The 20315-nt window shown below is 40.2% G+C and overlaps 1 protein-coding gene across 1 annotated transcript in view; it reads left to right on the top strand.

Moving 5' to 3' along the window:
• Positions 1 to 20004, top strand: part of LOC311110223 (prostaglandin reductase 1-like) — a gene marked incomplete at its 5' end in the record, with an annotated part of 101392 nt that extends 81388 nt beyond the window's left edge. Inside the window, 6 exons of the mRNA XM_084188761.1 lie at positions 13345 to 13512; positions 15615 to 15732; positions 15900 to 16055; positions 16188 to 16317; positions 16757 to 16875; positions 19524 to 20004. Coding sequence (XP_084044887.1) covers positions 13345 to 13512; positions 15615 to 15732; positions 15900 to 16055; positions 16188 to 16317; positions 16757 to 16875; positions 19524 to 19634 — 802 coding nt within the window. The 3' untranslated portion in view covers positions 19635 to 20004. The remainder of the gene's footprint in view (positions 1 to 13344; positions 13513 to 15614; positions 15733 to 15899; positions 16056 to 16187; positions 16318 to 16756; positions 16876 to 19523) is intronic.
• Between the last annotated feature and the right edge of the window lie 311 nt (positions 20005 to 20315).

Here is a 20315-nt window from a genome sequence, read left to right as displayed (position 1 = left end):
CATGTTGACACACTATAGACTTACTGACACTCATGTTGACACACTATAGACTTACTGACACTCATGTTGACACTATAGACTCACTTACACTCATGTTGACACACTATAGACTTACTGACACTCATATTGACACACTATAGACTTACTGACACTCATGTTGACACACTATAGACTTACTGACACTCATATTGACACACTATAGACTCAATGACACTCATATTGACACACTATAGACTTACTGACACTCATGTTGACACACTATAGACTCACTTACACTCATGTTGACACACTATAGACTTACTGACACTCATATTGACACACTATAGACTCACTGACACTCATATTGACACACTATAGACTTACTGACACTCATGTTGACACACTATAGACTCACTTACACTCATGTTGACACACTATAGACTTACTGACACTCATATTGACACACTATAGACTTACTGACACTCATGTTGACACACTATAGACTTACTGACACTCATATTGACACACTATAGACTCACTGACACTCATGTTGACACACTATAGACTTACTGACACTCATGTTGACACACTATATACTTACTGACACTCATGTTGACACACTATAGACTTACTGACACTCATGTTGACACACTATAGACTCACTGACACTCATGTTGACACACTATAGACTTACTGACACTCATGTTGACACACTATAGACTCACTGACACTCATGTTGACACACTATAGACTCACTGACACTCATGTTGACACACTATAGACTCACTGACACTCATGTTGACACACTATAGACTCACTGACACTCATGTTGACACACTATAGACTCACTGACACTCATGTTGACACACTATAGACTCACTTACACTCATGTTGACACACTATAGACTTACTGACACTCATGTTGACACACTATAGACTCACTGACACTCATGTTGACACACTATAGACTCACTGACACTCATGTTGACACACTTTTGACTCACTGACACTCATGTTGACACACTATAGACTTACTGACACTCATGTTGACACACTATAGACTTACTGACACTCATGTTGACACACTATAGACTTTACTGACACTCATGTTGACACACTATAGACTCACTGACACTCATGTTGACACACTATAGACTCACTGACACTCATGTTGACACACTATAGACTCACTGACACTCATGTTGACACACTATAGACTCACTGACACTCATGTTGACACACTATAGACTTACTGACACTCATGTTGACACACTATAGACTTACTGACACTCATGTTGACACACTATAGACTTACTGACACTGATGTTGACACACTATATACTTACTGACACTCATGTTGACACACTATAGACTTACTGACACTCATGTTGACACACTATATACTTACTGACACTCATGTTGACACACTATATACTTACTGACACTCATGTTGACACACTATATACTTACTGACACTCATGTTGACACACTATAGACTTACTGACACTCATGTTGACACACTATAGACTCACTGACACTCATGTTGACACACTATAGACTCACTGACACTCATGTTGACACACTATAGACTCACTGACACTCATGTTGACACACTATAGACTCACTGACACTCATGTTGACACACTATAGACTTACTGACACTCATGTTGACACACTATAGACTTACTGACACTCATGTTGACACACTATAGACTTACTGACACTCATGTTGACACACTATATACTTACTGACACTCATGTTGACACACTATAGACTTACTGACACTCATGTTGACACACTATATACTTACTGACACTCATGTTGACACACTATATACTTACTGACACTCATGTTGACACACTATATACTTACTGACACTCATGTTGACACACTATAGACTTACTGACACTCATGTTGACACACTATAGACTTACTGACACTCATGTTGACACACTATATACTTACTGACACTCATGTTGACACACTATAGACTTACTGACACTCATGTTGACACACTATAGACTCACTGACACTCATGTTGACACTTTTGACTCACTGACACTCATGTTGACACACTATATACTTACTGACACTCATGTTGACACACTATATACCTACTGACACTCATGTTGACACACTATATACTTACTGACACTCATGTTGACACTATATACTTACTGACACTCATGTTGACACACTATATACTTACTGACACTCATGTTGACACACTATATACTTACTGACACTCATGTTGACACACTATATACTTACTGACACTCATGTTGACACACTATATACTTACTGACACTCATGTTGACACACTATAGACTTACTGACACTCATGTTGACACACTATAGACTTAGTGACACTCATGTTGACACACTATAGACTTACTGACACTCATGTTGACACACTATAGACTTACTGACACTCATGTTGACACACTATATACTTACTGACACTCATGTTGACACACTATATACTTACTGACACTCATGTTGACACACTATATTCTTACTGACACTCATGTTGACACACTATAGACTTACTGACACTCATGTTGACACACTATAGACTCACTGACACTCATGTTGACACACTATAGACTTACTGACACTCATGTTGACACACTATAGACTTACTGACACTCATGTTGACACACTATAGACTTACTGACACTCATGTTGACACACTATAGACTTACTGACACTCATGTTGACACACTATATACTTACTGACACTCATGTTGACACACTATATACTTACTGACACTAATGTTGACACACTATAGACTTACTGACACTCATGTTGACACACTATAGACTTACTGACACTCATGTTGACACACTATAGACTCACTGACACTCATGTTGACACACTATAGACTTACTGACACTCATGTTGACACACTATAGACTTACTGACACTCATGTTGACACACTATATACTCACTGACACTCATGTTGACAAACTATAGACTCACTGACATTCATGTTGACACACTATAGACTCACTGACACTCATGTTGACACACTATATACTTACTGACACTCATGTTGACACAATATATACTTACTGACACTCATGTTGACACACTATAGACTCACTGACACTCATGTTGACACACTATAGACTTACTGACACTCATGTTGACACACTATATACTTACTGACACTCATGTTGACACACTATAGACTCACTGACACTCATGTTGACACACTATAGACTTACTGACACTCATGTTGACACACTATAGACTTACTGACACTCATGTTGACACACTATAGACTTACTGACACTCATGTTGACACACTATAGACTTACTGACACTCATGTTGACACACTATAGACTCACTTACACTCATGTTGACACACTATAGACTTACTGACACTCATATTGACACACTATAGACTTACTGACACTCATGTTGACACACTATAGACTTACTGACACTCATATTGACACACTATAGACTCAATGACACTCATATTGACACACTATAGACTTACTGACACTCATGTTGACACACTATAGACTCACTTACACTCATGTTGACACACTATAGACTTACTGACACTCATATTGACACACTATAGACTCACTGACACTCATATTGACACACTATAGACTTACTGACACTCATGTTGACACACTATAGACTCACTTACACTCATGTTGACACACTATAGACTTACTGACACTCATATTGACACACTATAGACTTACTGACACTCATGTTGACACACTATAGACTTACTGACACTCATATTGACACACTATAGACTCACTGACACTCATGTTGACACACTATAGACTTACTGACACTCATGTTGACACACTATATACTTACTGACACTCATGTTGACACACTATAGACTTACTGACACTCATGTTGACACACTATAGACTCACTGACACTCATGTTGACACACTATAGACTTACTGACACTCATGTTGACACACTATAGACTTACTGACACTCATATTGACACACTATAGACTCACTGACACTCATGTTGACACACTATAGACTTACTGACACTCATGTTGACACACTATATACTTACTGACACTCATGTTGACACACTATAGACTTACTGACACTCATGTTGACACACTATAGACTCACTGACACTCATGTTGACACACTATAGACTCACTGACACTCATGTTGACACACTATAGACTTACTGACACTCATGTTGACACACTATAGACTTACTGACACTCATGTTGACACACTATAGACTTACTGACACTCATGTTGACACACTATAGACTCACTGACACTCATGTTGACACACTATAGACTCACTGACACTCATGTTGACACACTATAGACTCACTGACACTCATGTTGACACACTATAGACTCACTGACACTCATGTTGACACACTATAGACTTACTGACACTCATGTTGACACACTATAGACTTACTGACACTCATATTGACACACTATAGACTCACTGACACTCATGTTGACACACTATAGACTCACTGACACTCATGTTGACACACTATAGACTCACTGACACTCATGTTGACACACTATAGACTCACTTACACTCATGTTGACACACTATAGACTTACTGACACTCATGTTGACACACTATAGACTCACTGACACTCATGTTGACACACTATAGACTCACTGACACTCATGTTGACACACTATAGACTCACTGACACTCATGTTGACACACTATAGACTCACTGACACTCATGTTGACACACTATAGACTTACTGACACTCATGTTGACACACTATATACTTACTGACACTCATGTTGACACACTATATACTTACTGACACTCATGTTGACACACTATAGACTTACTGACACTCATGTTGACACACTATAGACTTACTGACACTCATGTTGACACACTATAGACTCACTGACACTCATGTTGACACACTATAGACTTACTGACACTCATGTTGACACACTATAGACTTACTGACACTCATGTTGACACACTATATACTCACTGACACTCATGTTGACACACTATAGACTCACTGACACTCATGTTGACACACTATAGACTCACTGACACTCATGTTGACACACTATATACTTACTGACACTCATGTTGACACAATATATACTTACTGACACTCATGTTGACACACTATAGACTCACTGACACTCATGTTGACACACTATAGACTTACTGACACTCATGTTGACACACTATATACTTACTGACACTCATGTTGACACACTATAGACTCACTGACACTCATGTTGACACACTATAGACTTACTGACACTCATGTTGACACACTATAGACTTACTGACACTCATGTTGACACACTATAGACTTACTGACACTCATGTTGACACACTATAGACTTACTGACACTCATGTTGACACACTATAGACTCACTTACACTCATGTTGACACACTATAGACTTACTGACACTCATATTGACACACTATAGACTTACTGACACTCATGTTGACACACTATAGACTTACTGACACTCATATTGACACACTATAGACTCAATGACACTCATATTGACACACTATAGACTTACTGACACTCATGTTGACACACTATAGACTCACTTACACTCATGTTGACACACTATAGACTTACTGACACTCATATTGACACACTATAGACTCACTGACACTCATATTGACACACTATAGACTTACTGACACTCATGTTGACACACTATAGACTCACTTACACTCATGTTGACACACTATAGACTTACTGACACTCATATTGACACACTATAGACTTACTGACACTCATGTTGACACACTATAGACTTACTGACACTCATATTGACACACTATAGACTCACTGACACTCATGTTGACACACTATAGACTTACTGACACTCATGTTGACACACTATATACTTACTGACACTCATGTTGACACACTATAGACTTACTGACACTCATGTTGACACACTATAGACTCACTGACACTCATGTTGACACACTATAGACTTACTGACACTCATGTTGACACACTATAGACTTACTGACACTCATATTGACACACTATAGACTCACTGACACTCATGTTGACACACTATAGACTTACTGACACTCATGTTGACACACTATATACTTACTGACACTCATGTTGACACACTATAGACTTACTGACACTCATGTTGACACACTATAGACTCACTGACACTCATGTTGACACACTATAGACTCACTGACACTCATGTTGACACACTATAGACTTACTGACACTCATGTTGACACACTATAGACTTACTGACACTCATGTTGACACACTATAGACTTACTGACACTCACGTTGACACACTATAGACTCACTGACACTCATGTTGACACACTATAGACTCACTGACACTCATGTTGACACACTATAGACTCACTGACACTCATGTTGACACACTATAGACTCACTGACACTCATGTTGACACACTATAGACTTACTGACACTCATGTTGACACACTATAGACTTACTGACACTCATATTGACACACTATAGACTCACTGACACTCATGTTGACACACTATAGACTCACTGACACTCATGTTGACACACTATAGACTCACTGACACTCATGTTGACACACTATAGACTCACTTACACTCATGTTGACACACTATAGACTTACTGACACTCATGTTGACACACTATAGACTCACTGACACTCATGTTGACACACTATAGACTCACTGACACTCATGTTGACACACTATAGACTCACTGACACTCATGTTGACACACTATAGACTCACTGACACTCATGTTGACACACTATAGACTTACTGACACTCATGTTGACACACTATAGACTTACTGACACTCATGTTGACACACTATAGACTTACTGACACTGATGTTGACACACTATATACTTACTGACACTCATGTTGACACACTATAGACTTACTGACACTCATGTTGACACACTATATACTTACTGACACTCATGTTGACACACTATATACTTACTGACACTCATGTTGACACACTATATACTTACTGACACTCATGTTGACACACTATAGACTTACTGACACTCATGTTGACACACTATAGACTCACTGACACTCATGTTGACACACTATAGACTCACTGACACTCATGTTGACACACTATAGACTCACTGACACTCATGTTGACACACTATAGACTCACTGACACTCATGTTGACACACTATAGACTTACTGACACTCATGTTGACACACTATAGACTTACTGACACTCATGTTGACACACTATAGACTTACTGACACTCATGTTGACACACTATATACTTACTGACACTCATGTTGACACACTATAGACTTACTGACACTCATGTTGACACACTATATACTTACTGACACTCATGTTGACACACTATATACTTACTGACACTCATGTTGACACACTATATACTTACTGACACTCATGTTGACACACTATAGACTTACTGACACTCATGTTGACACACTATAGACTTACTGACACTCATGTTGACACACTATATACTTACTGACACTCATGTTGACACACTATAGACTTACTGACACTCATGTTGACACACTATAGACTCACTGACACTCATGTTGACACTTTTGACTCACTGACACTCATGTTGACACACTATATACTTACTGACACTCATGTTGACACACTATATACCTACTGACACTCATGTTGACACACTATATACTTACTGACACTCATGTTGACACTATATACTTACTGACACTCATGTTGACACACTATATACTTACTGACACTCATGTTGACACACTATATACTTACTGACACTCATGTTGACACACTATATACTTACTGACACTCATGTTGACACACTATATACTTACTGACACTCATGTTGACACACTATAGACTTACTGACACTCATGTTGACACACTATAGACTTAGTGACACTCATGTTGACACACTATAGACTTACTGACACTCATGTTGACACACTATAGACTTACTGACACTCATGTTGACACACTATATACTTACTGACACTCATGTTGACACACTATATACTTACTGACACTCATGTTGACACACTATATTCTTACTGACACTCATGTTGACACACTATAGACTTACTGACACTCATGTTGACACACTATAGACTCACTGACACTCATGTTGACACACTATAGACTTACTGACACTCATGTTGACACACTATAGACTTACTGACACTCATGTTGACACACTATAGACTTACTGACACTCATGTTGACACACTATAGACTTACTGACACTCATGTTGACACACTATATACTTACTGACACTCATGTTGACACACTATATACTTACTGACACTAATGTTGACACACTATAGACTTACTGACACTCATGTTGACACACTATAGACTTACTGACACTCATGTTGACACACTATAGACTCACTGACACTCATGTTGACACACTATAGACTTACTGACACTCATGTTGACACACTATAGACTTACTGACACTCATGTTGACACACTATATACTCACTGACACTCATGTTGACAAACTATAGACTCACTGACATTCATGTTGACACACTATAGACTCACTGACACTCATGTTGACACACTATATACTTACTGACACTCATGTTGACACAATATATACTTACTGACACTCATGTTGACACACTATAGACTCACTGACACTCATGTTGACACACTATAGACTTACTGACACTCATGTTGACACACTATATACTTACTGACACTCATGTTGACACACTATAGACTCACTGACACTCATGTTGACACACTATAGACTTACTGACACTCATGTTGACACACTATAGACTTACTGACACTCATGTTGACACACTATAGACTTACTGACACTCATGTTGACACACTATAGACTTACTGACACTCATGTTGACACACTATAGACTCACTTACACTCATGTTGACACACTATAGACTTACTGACACTCATATTGACACACTATAGACTTACTGACACTCATGTTGACACACTATAGACTTACTGACACTCATATTGACACACTATAGACTCAATGACACTCATATTGACACACTATAGACTTACTGACACTCATGTTGACACACTATAGACTCACTTACACTCATGTTGACACACTATAGACTTACTGACACTCATATTGACACACTATAGACTCACTGACACTCATATTGACACACTATAGACTTACTGACACTCATGTTGACACACTATAGACTCACTTACACTCATGTTGACACACTATAGACTTACTGACACTCATATTGACACACTATAGACTTACTGACACTCATGTTGACACACTATAGACTTACTGACACTCATATTGACACACTATAGACTCACTGACACTCATGTTGACACACTATAGACTTACTGACACTCATGTTGACACACTATATACTTACTGACACTCATGTTGACACACTATAGACTTACTGACACTCATGTTGACACACTATAGACTCACTGACACTCATGTTGACACACTATAGACTTACTGACACTCATGTTGACACACTATAGACTTACTGACACTCATATTGACACACTATAGACTCACTGACACTCATGTTGACACACTATAGACTTACTGACACTCATGTTGACACACTATATACTTACTGACACTCATGTTGACACACTATAGACTTACTGACACTCATGTTGACACACTATAGACTCACTGACACTCATGTTGACACACTATAGACTCACTGACACTCATGTTGACACACTATAGACTTACTGACACTCATGTTGACACACTATAGACTTACTGACACTCATGTTGACACACTATAGACTTACTGACACTCATGTTGACACACTATAGACTCACTGACACTCATGTTGACACACTATAGACTCACTGACACTCATGTTGACACACTATAGACTCACTGACACTCATGTTGACACACTATAGACTCACTGACACTCATGTTGACACACTATAGACTTACTGACACTCATGTTGACACACTATAGACTTACTGACACTCATATTGACACACTATAGACTCACTGACACTCATGTTGACACACTATAGACTCACTGACACTCATGTTGACACACTATAGACTCACTGACACTCATGTTGACACACTATAGACTCACTTACACTCATGTTGACACACTATAGACTTACTGACACTCATGTTGACACACTATAGACTCACTGACACTCATGTTGACACACTATAGACTCACTGACACTCATGTTGACACACTATAGACTCACTGACACTCATGTTGACACACTATAGACTCACTGACACTCATGTTGACACACTATAGACTTACTGACACTCATGTTGACACACTATATACTTACTGACACTCATGTTGACACACTATATACTTACTGACACTCATGTTGACACACTATAGACTTACTGACACTCATGTTGACACACTATAGACTTACTGACACTCATGTTGACACACTATAGACTCACTGACACTCATGTTGACACACTATAGACTTACTGACACTCATGTTGACACACTATAGACTTACTGACACTCATGTTGACACACTATATACTCACTGACACTCATGTTGACACACTATAGACTCACTGACACTCATGTTGACACACTATAGACTCACTGACACTCATGTTGACACACTATATACTTACTGACACTCATGTTGACACAATATATACTTACTGACACTCATGTTGACACACTATAGACTCACTGACACTCATGTTGACACACTATAGACTTACTGACACTCATGTTGACACACTATATACTTACTGACACTCATGTTGACACACTATAGACTCACTGACACTCATGTTGACACACTATAGACTTACTGACACTCATGTTGACACACTATAGACTTACTGACACTCATGTTGACACACTATAGACTTACTGACACTCATGTTGACACACTATAGACTTACTGACACTCATGTTGACACACTATAGACTCACTTACACTCATGTTGACACACTATAGACTTACTGACACTCATATTGACACACTATAGACTTACTGACACTCATGTTGACACACTATAGACTTACTGACACTCATATTGACACACTATAGACTCAATGACACTCATATTGACACACTATAGACTTACTGACACTCATGTTGACACACTATAGACTCACTTACACTCATGTTGACACACTATAGACTTACTGACACTCATATTGACACACTATAGACTCACTGACACTCATATTGACACACTATAGACTTACTGACACTCATGTTGACACACTATAGACTCACTTACACTCATGTTGACACACTATAGACTTACTGACACTCATATTGACACACTATAGACTTACTGACACTCATGTTGACACACTATAGACTTACTGACACTCATATTGACACACTATAGACTCACTGACACTCATGTTGACACACTATAGACTTACTGACACTCATGTTGACACACTATATACTTACTGACACTCATGTTGACACACTATAGACTTACTGACACTCATGTTGACACACTATAGACTCACTGACACTCATGTTGACACACTATAGACTTACTGACACTCATGTTGACACACTATAGACTTACTGACACTCATATTGACACACTATAGACTCACTGACACTCATGTTGACACACTATAGACTTACTGACACTCATGTTGACACACTATATACTTACTGACACTCATGTTGACACACTATAGACTTACTGACACTCATGTTGACACACTATAGACTCACTGACACTCATGTTGACACACTATAGACTCACTGACACTCATGTTGACACACTATAGACTTACTGACACTCATGTTGACACACTATAGACTTACTGACACTCATGTTGACACACTATAGACTTACTGACACTCACGTTGACACACTATAGACTCACTGACACTCATGTTGACACACTATAGACTCACTGACACTCATGTTGACACACTATAGACTCACTGACACTCATGTTGACACACTATAGACTCACTGACACTCATGTTGACACACTATAGACTTACTGACACTCATGTTGACACACTATAGACTTACTGACACTCATATTGACACACTATAGACTCACTGACACTCATGTTGACACACTATAGACTCACTGACACTCATGTTGACACACTATAGACTCACTGACACTCATGTTGACACACTATAGACTCACTTACACTCATGTTGACACACTATAGACTTACTGACACTCATGTTGACACACTATAGACTCACTGACACTCATGTTGACACACTATAGACTCACTGACACTCATGTTGACACACTATAGACTCACTGACACTCATGTTGACACACTATAGACTCACTGACACTCATGTTGACACACTATAGACTTACTGACACTCATGTTGACACACTATAGACTTACTGACACTCATGTTGACACACTATAGACTTACTGACACTGATGTTGACACACTATATACTTACTGACACTCATGTTGACACACTATAGACTTACTGACACTCATGTTGACACACTATATACTTACTGACACTCATGTTGACACACTATATACTTACTGACACTCATGTTGACACACTATATACTTACTGACACTCATGTTGACACACTATAGACTTACTGACACTCATGTTGACACACTATAGACTTACTGACACTCATGTTGACACACTATATACTTACTGACACTCATGTTGACACACTATAGACTTACTGACACTCATGTTGACACACTATAGACTCACTGACACTCATGTTGACACTTTTGACTCACTGACACTCATGTTGACACACTATAGACTTACTGAAACTCATGTTGACACACTATAGACTCACTGACACTCATGTTGACACACTATAGACTCACTGACACTGATGTTGACACACTATATACTTACTGACACTCATGTTGACACACTATAGACTTACTGACACTCATGTTGACACACTTTTGACTTACTGACACTCATGTTGACACACTATATACTCACTGACACTCATATTGACACACTATAGATTCACTGACACTCATGTTGACACACTATAGACTCACTGACACTCATGTTGACACACTATAGACTCACTGACACTCATGTTGACACACTATAGACTTACTGACACTCATGTTGACACACTATAGACTTACTGACACTCATGTTGACACACTATAGACTTACTGACACTCATGTTGACACACTATAGACTTACTGACACTCATGTTGACACACTATATACTTACTGACACTCATGTTGACACACTATAGACTTACTGACACTCATGTTGACACACTATATACTTACTGACACATGTTTTCACACACTCACCTCTTGCTCTCTGTCTCTCTCTCTCCACCTCTCTCTCTCTATCCCTCCCTCACTCCCTTCCTCCCTCCAGGGTGATCCAGAGCTGTAACCCCAGCTTCCCGGTGGGCTGCCATGTGGTCAGTGATTGTGGATGGAGGAGTCACTGGGTGTGTGATGGGGCAGAGCTGACCCCTGTGCTGCCCGACTGGCCCCAGGATATCCCCCTCTCCCTGGCCCTGGGGGCCATCGGCATGCCTGGGTAGGATGGAACTCTCTCTCTCTCTCTGTCTCTCTCTCTCTCTCTCTCTCTCTCTCTCTCTCTCTCTCTCTCTCTCTCTCTCTGTGTGTGTGTGGTTGAGAGGTGTGAGAGATATAGTGGTGATGAGGGTGAAGAAGATGGTGGCGATGATGAAATCTCTCAGCGGTCTGACAGCCCTGTATGGGCTAGAGGAGGTGTGATGATATCTCTCTACAGTCTGACAGCTCTGTATGGGCTAGAGGAGGTGTGATGATGATATCTCTCTACAGTCTGACAGCTCTGTATGGACTAGAGGAGGTGTGGTGATATCTCTCTACAGTCTGACAGCTCTGTATGGGCTAGAGGAGGTGTGATGATGATATCTCTCTACAGTCTGACAGCTCTGTATGGACTAGAGGAGGTGTGGTGATGATATCTCTCTACAGTCTGACAGCTCTGTATGGACTAGAGGAGGTGTGATGATGATATCTCTCTACAGTCTGACAGCTCTGTATGGACTAGAGGAGGTGTGATGATATCTCTCTACAGTCTGACAGCTCTGTATGGACTAGAGGAGGTGTGATGATATCTCTCTACAGTCTGACAGCTCTGTATGGACTAGAGGAGGTGTGGTGATGATATCTCTCTACAGTCTGACAGCTCTGTATGGACTAGAGGAGGTGTGATGATATCTCTCTACAGTCTGACAGCCCTGTATGGGCTAGAGGAGGTGTGATGATATCTCTCTACAGTCTGACAGCTCTGTATGGACTAGAGGAGGTGTGACGATATCTCTCTACAGTCTGACAGCTCTGTATGGGCTAGAGGAGGTGTGGTGATGATATCTCTCTACAGTCTGACAGCTCTGTATGGACTAGAGGAGGTGTGATGATATCTCTCTACAGTCTGACAGCTCTGTATGGACTAGAGGATGTGTGATGATATCTCTCTACAGTCTGACAGCTCTGTATGGACTGGAGGAGGTGTGTTGATGATATCTCTCTACAGTCTGACAGCCCTGTATTGACTAGAGGAGGTGTGGTGATGATATCTCTCAGCGGTCTGACAGCCCTGTATGGGCTAGAGGAGGTGTGATGATATCTCTCTACAGTCTGACAGCTCTGTATGGACTAGAGGAGGTGTGATGATATCTCTCTACAGTCTGACAGCTCTGTATGGACTAGAGGAGGTGTGACGATATCTCTCTACAGTCTGACAGCTCTGTATGGGCTAGAGGAGCTGTGGTGATGATATCTCTCTACAGTCTGACAGCTCTGTATGGACTAGAGGAGGTGTGATGATATCTCTCTACAGTCTGACAGCTCTGTATGGGCTAGAGGAGGTGTGATGATATCTCTCTACAGTCTGACAGCTCTGTATGGACTAGAGGAGGTGTGATGATATCTCTCTACAGTCTGACAGCTCTGTATGGACTAGAGGAGGTGTGATGATATCTCTCTACAGTCTGACAGCTCTGTATGGACTAGAGGAGGTGTGTTGATGATATCTCTCTACAGTCTGACAGCCCTGTATTGACTAGAGGAGGTGTGGTGATGATATCTCTCAGCGGTCTGACAGCCCTGTATGGGCTAGAGGAGGTGTGATGATATCTCTCTACAGTCTGACAGCTCTGTATGGACTAGAGGAGGTGTGATGATATCTCTCTACAGTCTGACAGCTCTGTATGGACTAGAGGAGGTGTGACGGTATCTCTCTACAGTCTGACAGCTCTGTATGGACTAGAGGAGGTGTGATGATATCTCTCTACAGTCTGACAGCCCTGTATGGGCTAGAGGAGGTGTGATGATATCTCTCTACAGTCTGACAGCTCTGTATGGACTAGAGGAGGTGTGGTGATGATATCTCTCTACAGTCTGACAGCTCTGTATGGACTAGAGGAGGTGTGATGATATCTCTCTACAGTCTGACAGCTCTGTATGGACTAGAGGAGGTGTGATGATATCTCTCTACAGTCTGACAGCTCTGTATGGACTAGCGGAGGTGTGATGATATCTCTCTATAGTCTGACAGCTCTGTATGGACTAGAGGAGGTGTGGTGATATCTCTCTACAGTCTGACAGCTCTGTATGGACTAGAGGAGGTGTGATGATATCTCTCTACAGTCTGACAGCCCTGTATGGACTAGAGGAAGTGTGTGAGATAAAGGAGGGGGAGACTCTTTTGGTGAATGCTGCAGCAGGGGCCGTGGGCTCAGTGGTGGGACAGATCGCCAAGATCAAGGTACAACATTCCCCCAACGTTCCCACAGCGTTCCCACCACGTCTCCAGTGTTAGTTACTTCCAAGTTGTGTTCTATATTCCATGTGCCTCTGTGAGTTATCAGTGACTTTCATAATGTATAGTGAGTCAGTGTGTGTGTGTGTGTGTGTGTGTGTGTGTGTCCTCAGGGCTGTACAGTGGTGGGCTGTGCGGGGACAGATACCAAGGTGTCCTATCTAAAGGAGCTGGGTTTTGACCAGGTCTTCAACTACAAGACTGTCACCTCTCTGGAGAACTCACTCAGGGAGGCCGCGCCACACGGATACGACTGCTCCTTTGAGAACGTGAGGCCGCTGCACCACTCACACACACAGACGCACTCTTTGTCTGTGTGTGTGTGTGTGTGTGTGCACATGCGTGTGTGTGCGTGTGTGTATCGAAGTCCAATCTCTTTCTCTCTCTCTCTCTCTGTCCAGGTTGGTGGGAAGTTCTCCAGTGTAGTGATGCCTCAGATGAGAGAGTATGGCAGAATAGCTCTGTGTGGAAGCATCTCAATGTACAACGACACCACACCACAGACAGCTATACTGTCCACACCACAGACAGGTATACTGTCCACACCACAGACAGGTATACTGTCCACACCACAGACAGGTATACTGTCCACACCACAGACAGGTATACTGTCTACACCACAGACAGGTATACTGTCCACACCACAGACAGGTATACTGTCCACACCACAGACAGGTATACTGTCCACACCACAGACAGGTACACTGTCCACACCACAGACAGGTATACTGTCCACACCACAGACAGGTATACTGTCCACACCACAGACAGGTATACTGTCCACACCACAGACAGGTATACTGTCCACACCACAGACAGGTATACTGTCCACACCACAGACAGATATTTGTTTATTAGCCAGGGCCCTATGTCCACTCCCATATGATCTTACTATATCTGCATCTGTGTAACTGGATCCTTATATCTGTATATGTTAATATATAGGCTACTGTATGTGTTTCTATTTCAGGGCCGTATGTCCACACCCATATGATCTTCAAGCAGCTGAGGATGGAGGGCTTCCTGTGTGGTCGCTGGAAACACAAACACCAGCAGTCACTGAGGAGGCTGATGGCCTGGATGACTGAGGTACAGGGAGAGGGTTCTACTAGCGGGGTTCTACTACTATTGTTCTATTACCAGTGTTCTATTACCAGTGTTCTATTACCAGTATTCTATTACCATTGTTCTATTTTCTAGTGTTCTATTACCAGTGTTCTATTACTAGTGTTATATTACCAGTGTTCTATTACCAGTGTTCTATTACTAGTGTTCTATTACCAGTTTTCTATTACCAGTGTTCTATTACTAGTGTTCTATTACCAGTGTTCTATTACCAGTGTTCTATTACCAGTGTTATATTACCAGTGTTCTATTACCAGTGTTCTATTACCAGTGTTATATTACCAGTGTTCTATTACCAGTGTTCTATTACCAGTGTTGTATTACCAGTGTTCTATCACCAGTGTTCTATTACCACTGTTCTATTATCAGTGTTCCATTACCAGTGATCTATTACCAGTGTTGTATTACTAGTGTTCTATTACCAGTGTTCTATTACCAGTGTTCTATTACCAGTGGTCTATTATCAGTGTTCCATTACCAGTGTTCTATTACAAGTGTTGTATTACCAGTGTTCTATTACCAGTGTTCTATTACCAGTGTTCTATTACCAGTGTTGTATTACCAGTGTTCTATTACCACTGTTCTATTACCAGTGTTCTATTACCAGTGTTCTATTACCAGTGTTATATTACCAGTGTTGTATTACCAGTGTTGTATTACCACTGTTCTATTACCACTGTTCTATTACTAGTGTTATATTACCAGTGTTCTATTACCAGTGTTGTATTACCAATGTTGTATTACCAGTGTTCTATTACCAGTGTTCTATTACCAGTGTTCTATTACCAGTGTTCTATTACCAGTGTTGTATTACCAGTGTTCTATTACCACTGTTCTATTACCACTGTTCTATTACTAGTGTTATATTACCAGTGTTCTATTACCAGTGTTGTATTACCAATGTTGTATTACCAGTGTTATATTACCAGTGTTCTATTACCAGTGTTCTATTACCAGTGTTCTATTACCAGTGGTCTATTACCAGTGTTGGTGAATGCACCAATTTGTAAGTCGTTCTGGATAAGAGCGTCTGCTAAATGACGTAAATGTAATGTAAATGTTCTATTACCAGTGTTATATTACCACTGTTCTATTACCAGTGTTCTATTACCAGTGTTCTATTACCATTGTTCTATTACCAGTGTTCTATTACCAGTGTTCTATTACCACTGTTCTATTACCAGTGTTCTATTACCAGTGTTCTATTACCACTGTTCTATTACTAGTGTTATATTACCAGTGTTCTATTACCAGTGTTGTATTACCAATGTTGTATTACCAGTGTTCTATTACCAGTGTTCTATTACCAGTGTTATATTACCAGTGTTCTATTACCAGTGTTCTATTACCAGTGTTATATTACCAGTGTTCTATTACCAGTGTTCTATTACCAGTGTTATATTACCAGTGTTGTATTACCAGTGTTGTATTACCATTGTTCTATTACCAGTGCTCTATTACCATTGTTCTATTACCAGTGTTCTATTACCAGTGTTCTATTACCACTGTTCTATTACTAGTGTTATATTACCAGTGTTCTATTACCAGTGCTCTATTACCATTGTTCTATTACCAGTGTTGTATTACCATTGTTCTATTACCAGTGCTCTATTACCATTGTTCTATTACCAGTGTTCTATTACCAGTGTTCTATTACCAGTGTTCTATTACCACTATTCTATTACCATTGTTCTATTACCAGTGTTCTATTACCAGTGTTCTATTACCACTGTTCTATTACTAGTGTTATATTACCAGTGTTCTATTACCAGTGTTGTATTACCAATGTTGTATTACCAGTGTTCTATTACCAGTGTTGTATTACCAGTGTTGTATTACCATTGTTCTATTACCAGTGTTCTATTACCAGTGTTGTATTACCATTGTTCTATTACCAGTGTTCTATTTCCACAGTTCTATTACCAGTGTTCTATTACCACTGTTCTATTACCAGTGTTCTATTACCACTGTTCTATTACCATTGTTCTATTACCAGTGTTCTATTACCAGTGTTCTATTACCACTGTTCTATTACCACTGTTCTATTACCAGTGTTCTATTACCAGTGTTCTATTACCAGTGTTGTATTACCAGTGTTGTATTACCAGTGTTGTATTACCAGTGTTGTATTACCATTGTTCTATTACCAGTGTTCTATTACCACTGTTCTATTACCAGTGTTCTATTACCACTGTTCTATTACCATTGTTCTATTACCAGTGTTCTATTACCACTGTTCTATTACCAGTGTTCTATTACCACTGTTCTATTACCAGTGTTCTATTACCAGTGTTCTATTACCACTGTTCTATTACCAGTGTTCTATTACCAGTGTTCTATTACCAGTGTTCTATTACCAGTGTTATGGACGTTCAGGATACAATAGAAACCCATCCAGTAAAGATTCCTTCTGAAGGTAGTTTTGTTGAGTCATGTGAATCCATGAAAACTGTTGCCAAACACTGTGTAAGCCTGATGATGATGATGATGAGGAAGAATATGACAGTGATGACGGCGGTGATGATGATGATGACGAGGATGATGATGGTGATGACAGTAATGATGACGCTGATGACGAGGAGGAGAATGAAATGTTTGTGTTGATCCTTCAGGGCAAGCTGCGATGCAATGAACACATCACCAGTGGTTTCAACAACATGCCTGCTGCCTTCATGGGCATGCTACAGGGAGACAACATCGGCAAGGCTGTGGTCAAGGTGTGAAGATGTCACAATCACATCAACATTACACTCCTCCAGAACATCTGGCTAAAGCATTCCAGAACACTGAACTTCATACACACTCCAGGTTCTAGATCCGGAATCTGTTCGTACTCAACATTCCAGAATCCTTCCTGAATACCACACTCTAATGTTCTGTTCCATGTTTATCCATAGACACGTTCAACAGACAGCAAGACAGGTTTAGGTCCAGTGTAATTCAACAGACAGCTAGACAGGTTTTGGTCCAGTGTAATTGAACAGACAGCTAGACAGGTTTTGGTCCAGTGTAATTCAACAGACAGACAGGCTTTGTTTCAGTGTGATGCTATTAACTAAATAAACATGTCTTCACAATACAATGTTTATAATATATCCAGCCTACTGATCATTACTTTTTCTATACCAATAACATAAGATTTGACTAATTACCAGACAGTCCCCATAACCTGGTCTATACTGAGTTTATACTGTAGTGACTTTAACCCAACACCTAGCAACATCATAACCTGGTCTATACTGAGTTTATACTGTAGTGACCTTAACCCAACACCTAGCAACATCATAACCTGGTCTATACTGAGTTTATACTGTAGTGACCTTAACCCAACACCTAGCAACCTCATAACCTGGTCTATACTGAGTTTATACTGTAGTGACCTTAACCCAACACCTAGCAACATC

The sequence above is a fragment of the Coregonus lavaretus genome (genome assembly GCF_964263955.1).
Source record: "Coregonus lavaretus genome assembly, contig: SUPER_35_unloc_2, whole genome shotgun sequence".
In the NCBI taxonomy this organism is placed as follows: Eukaryota; Metazoa; Chordata; class Actinopteri; order Salmoniformes; family Salmonidae; genus Coregonus; species Coregonus lavaretus.
Note: the sequence above shows the minus strand (reverse complement) of the source record. Positions and strands in the feature narration are given on the sequence as shown.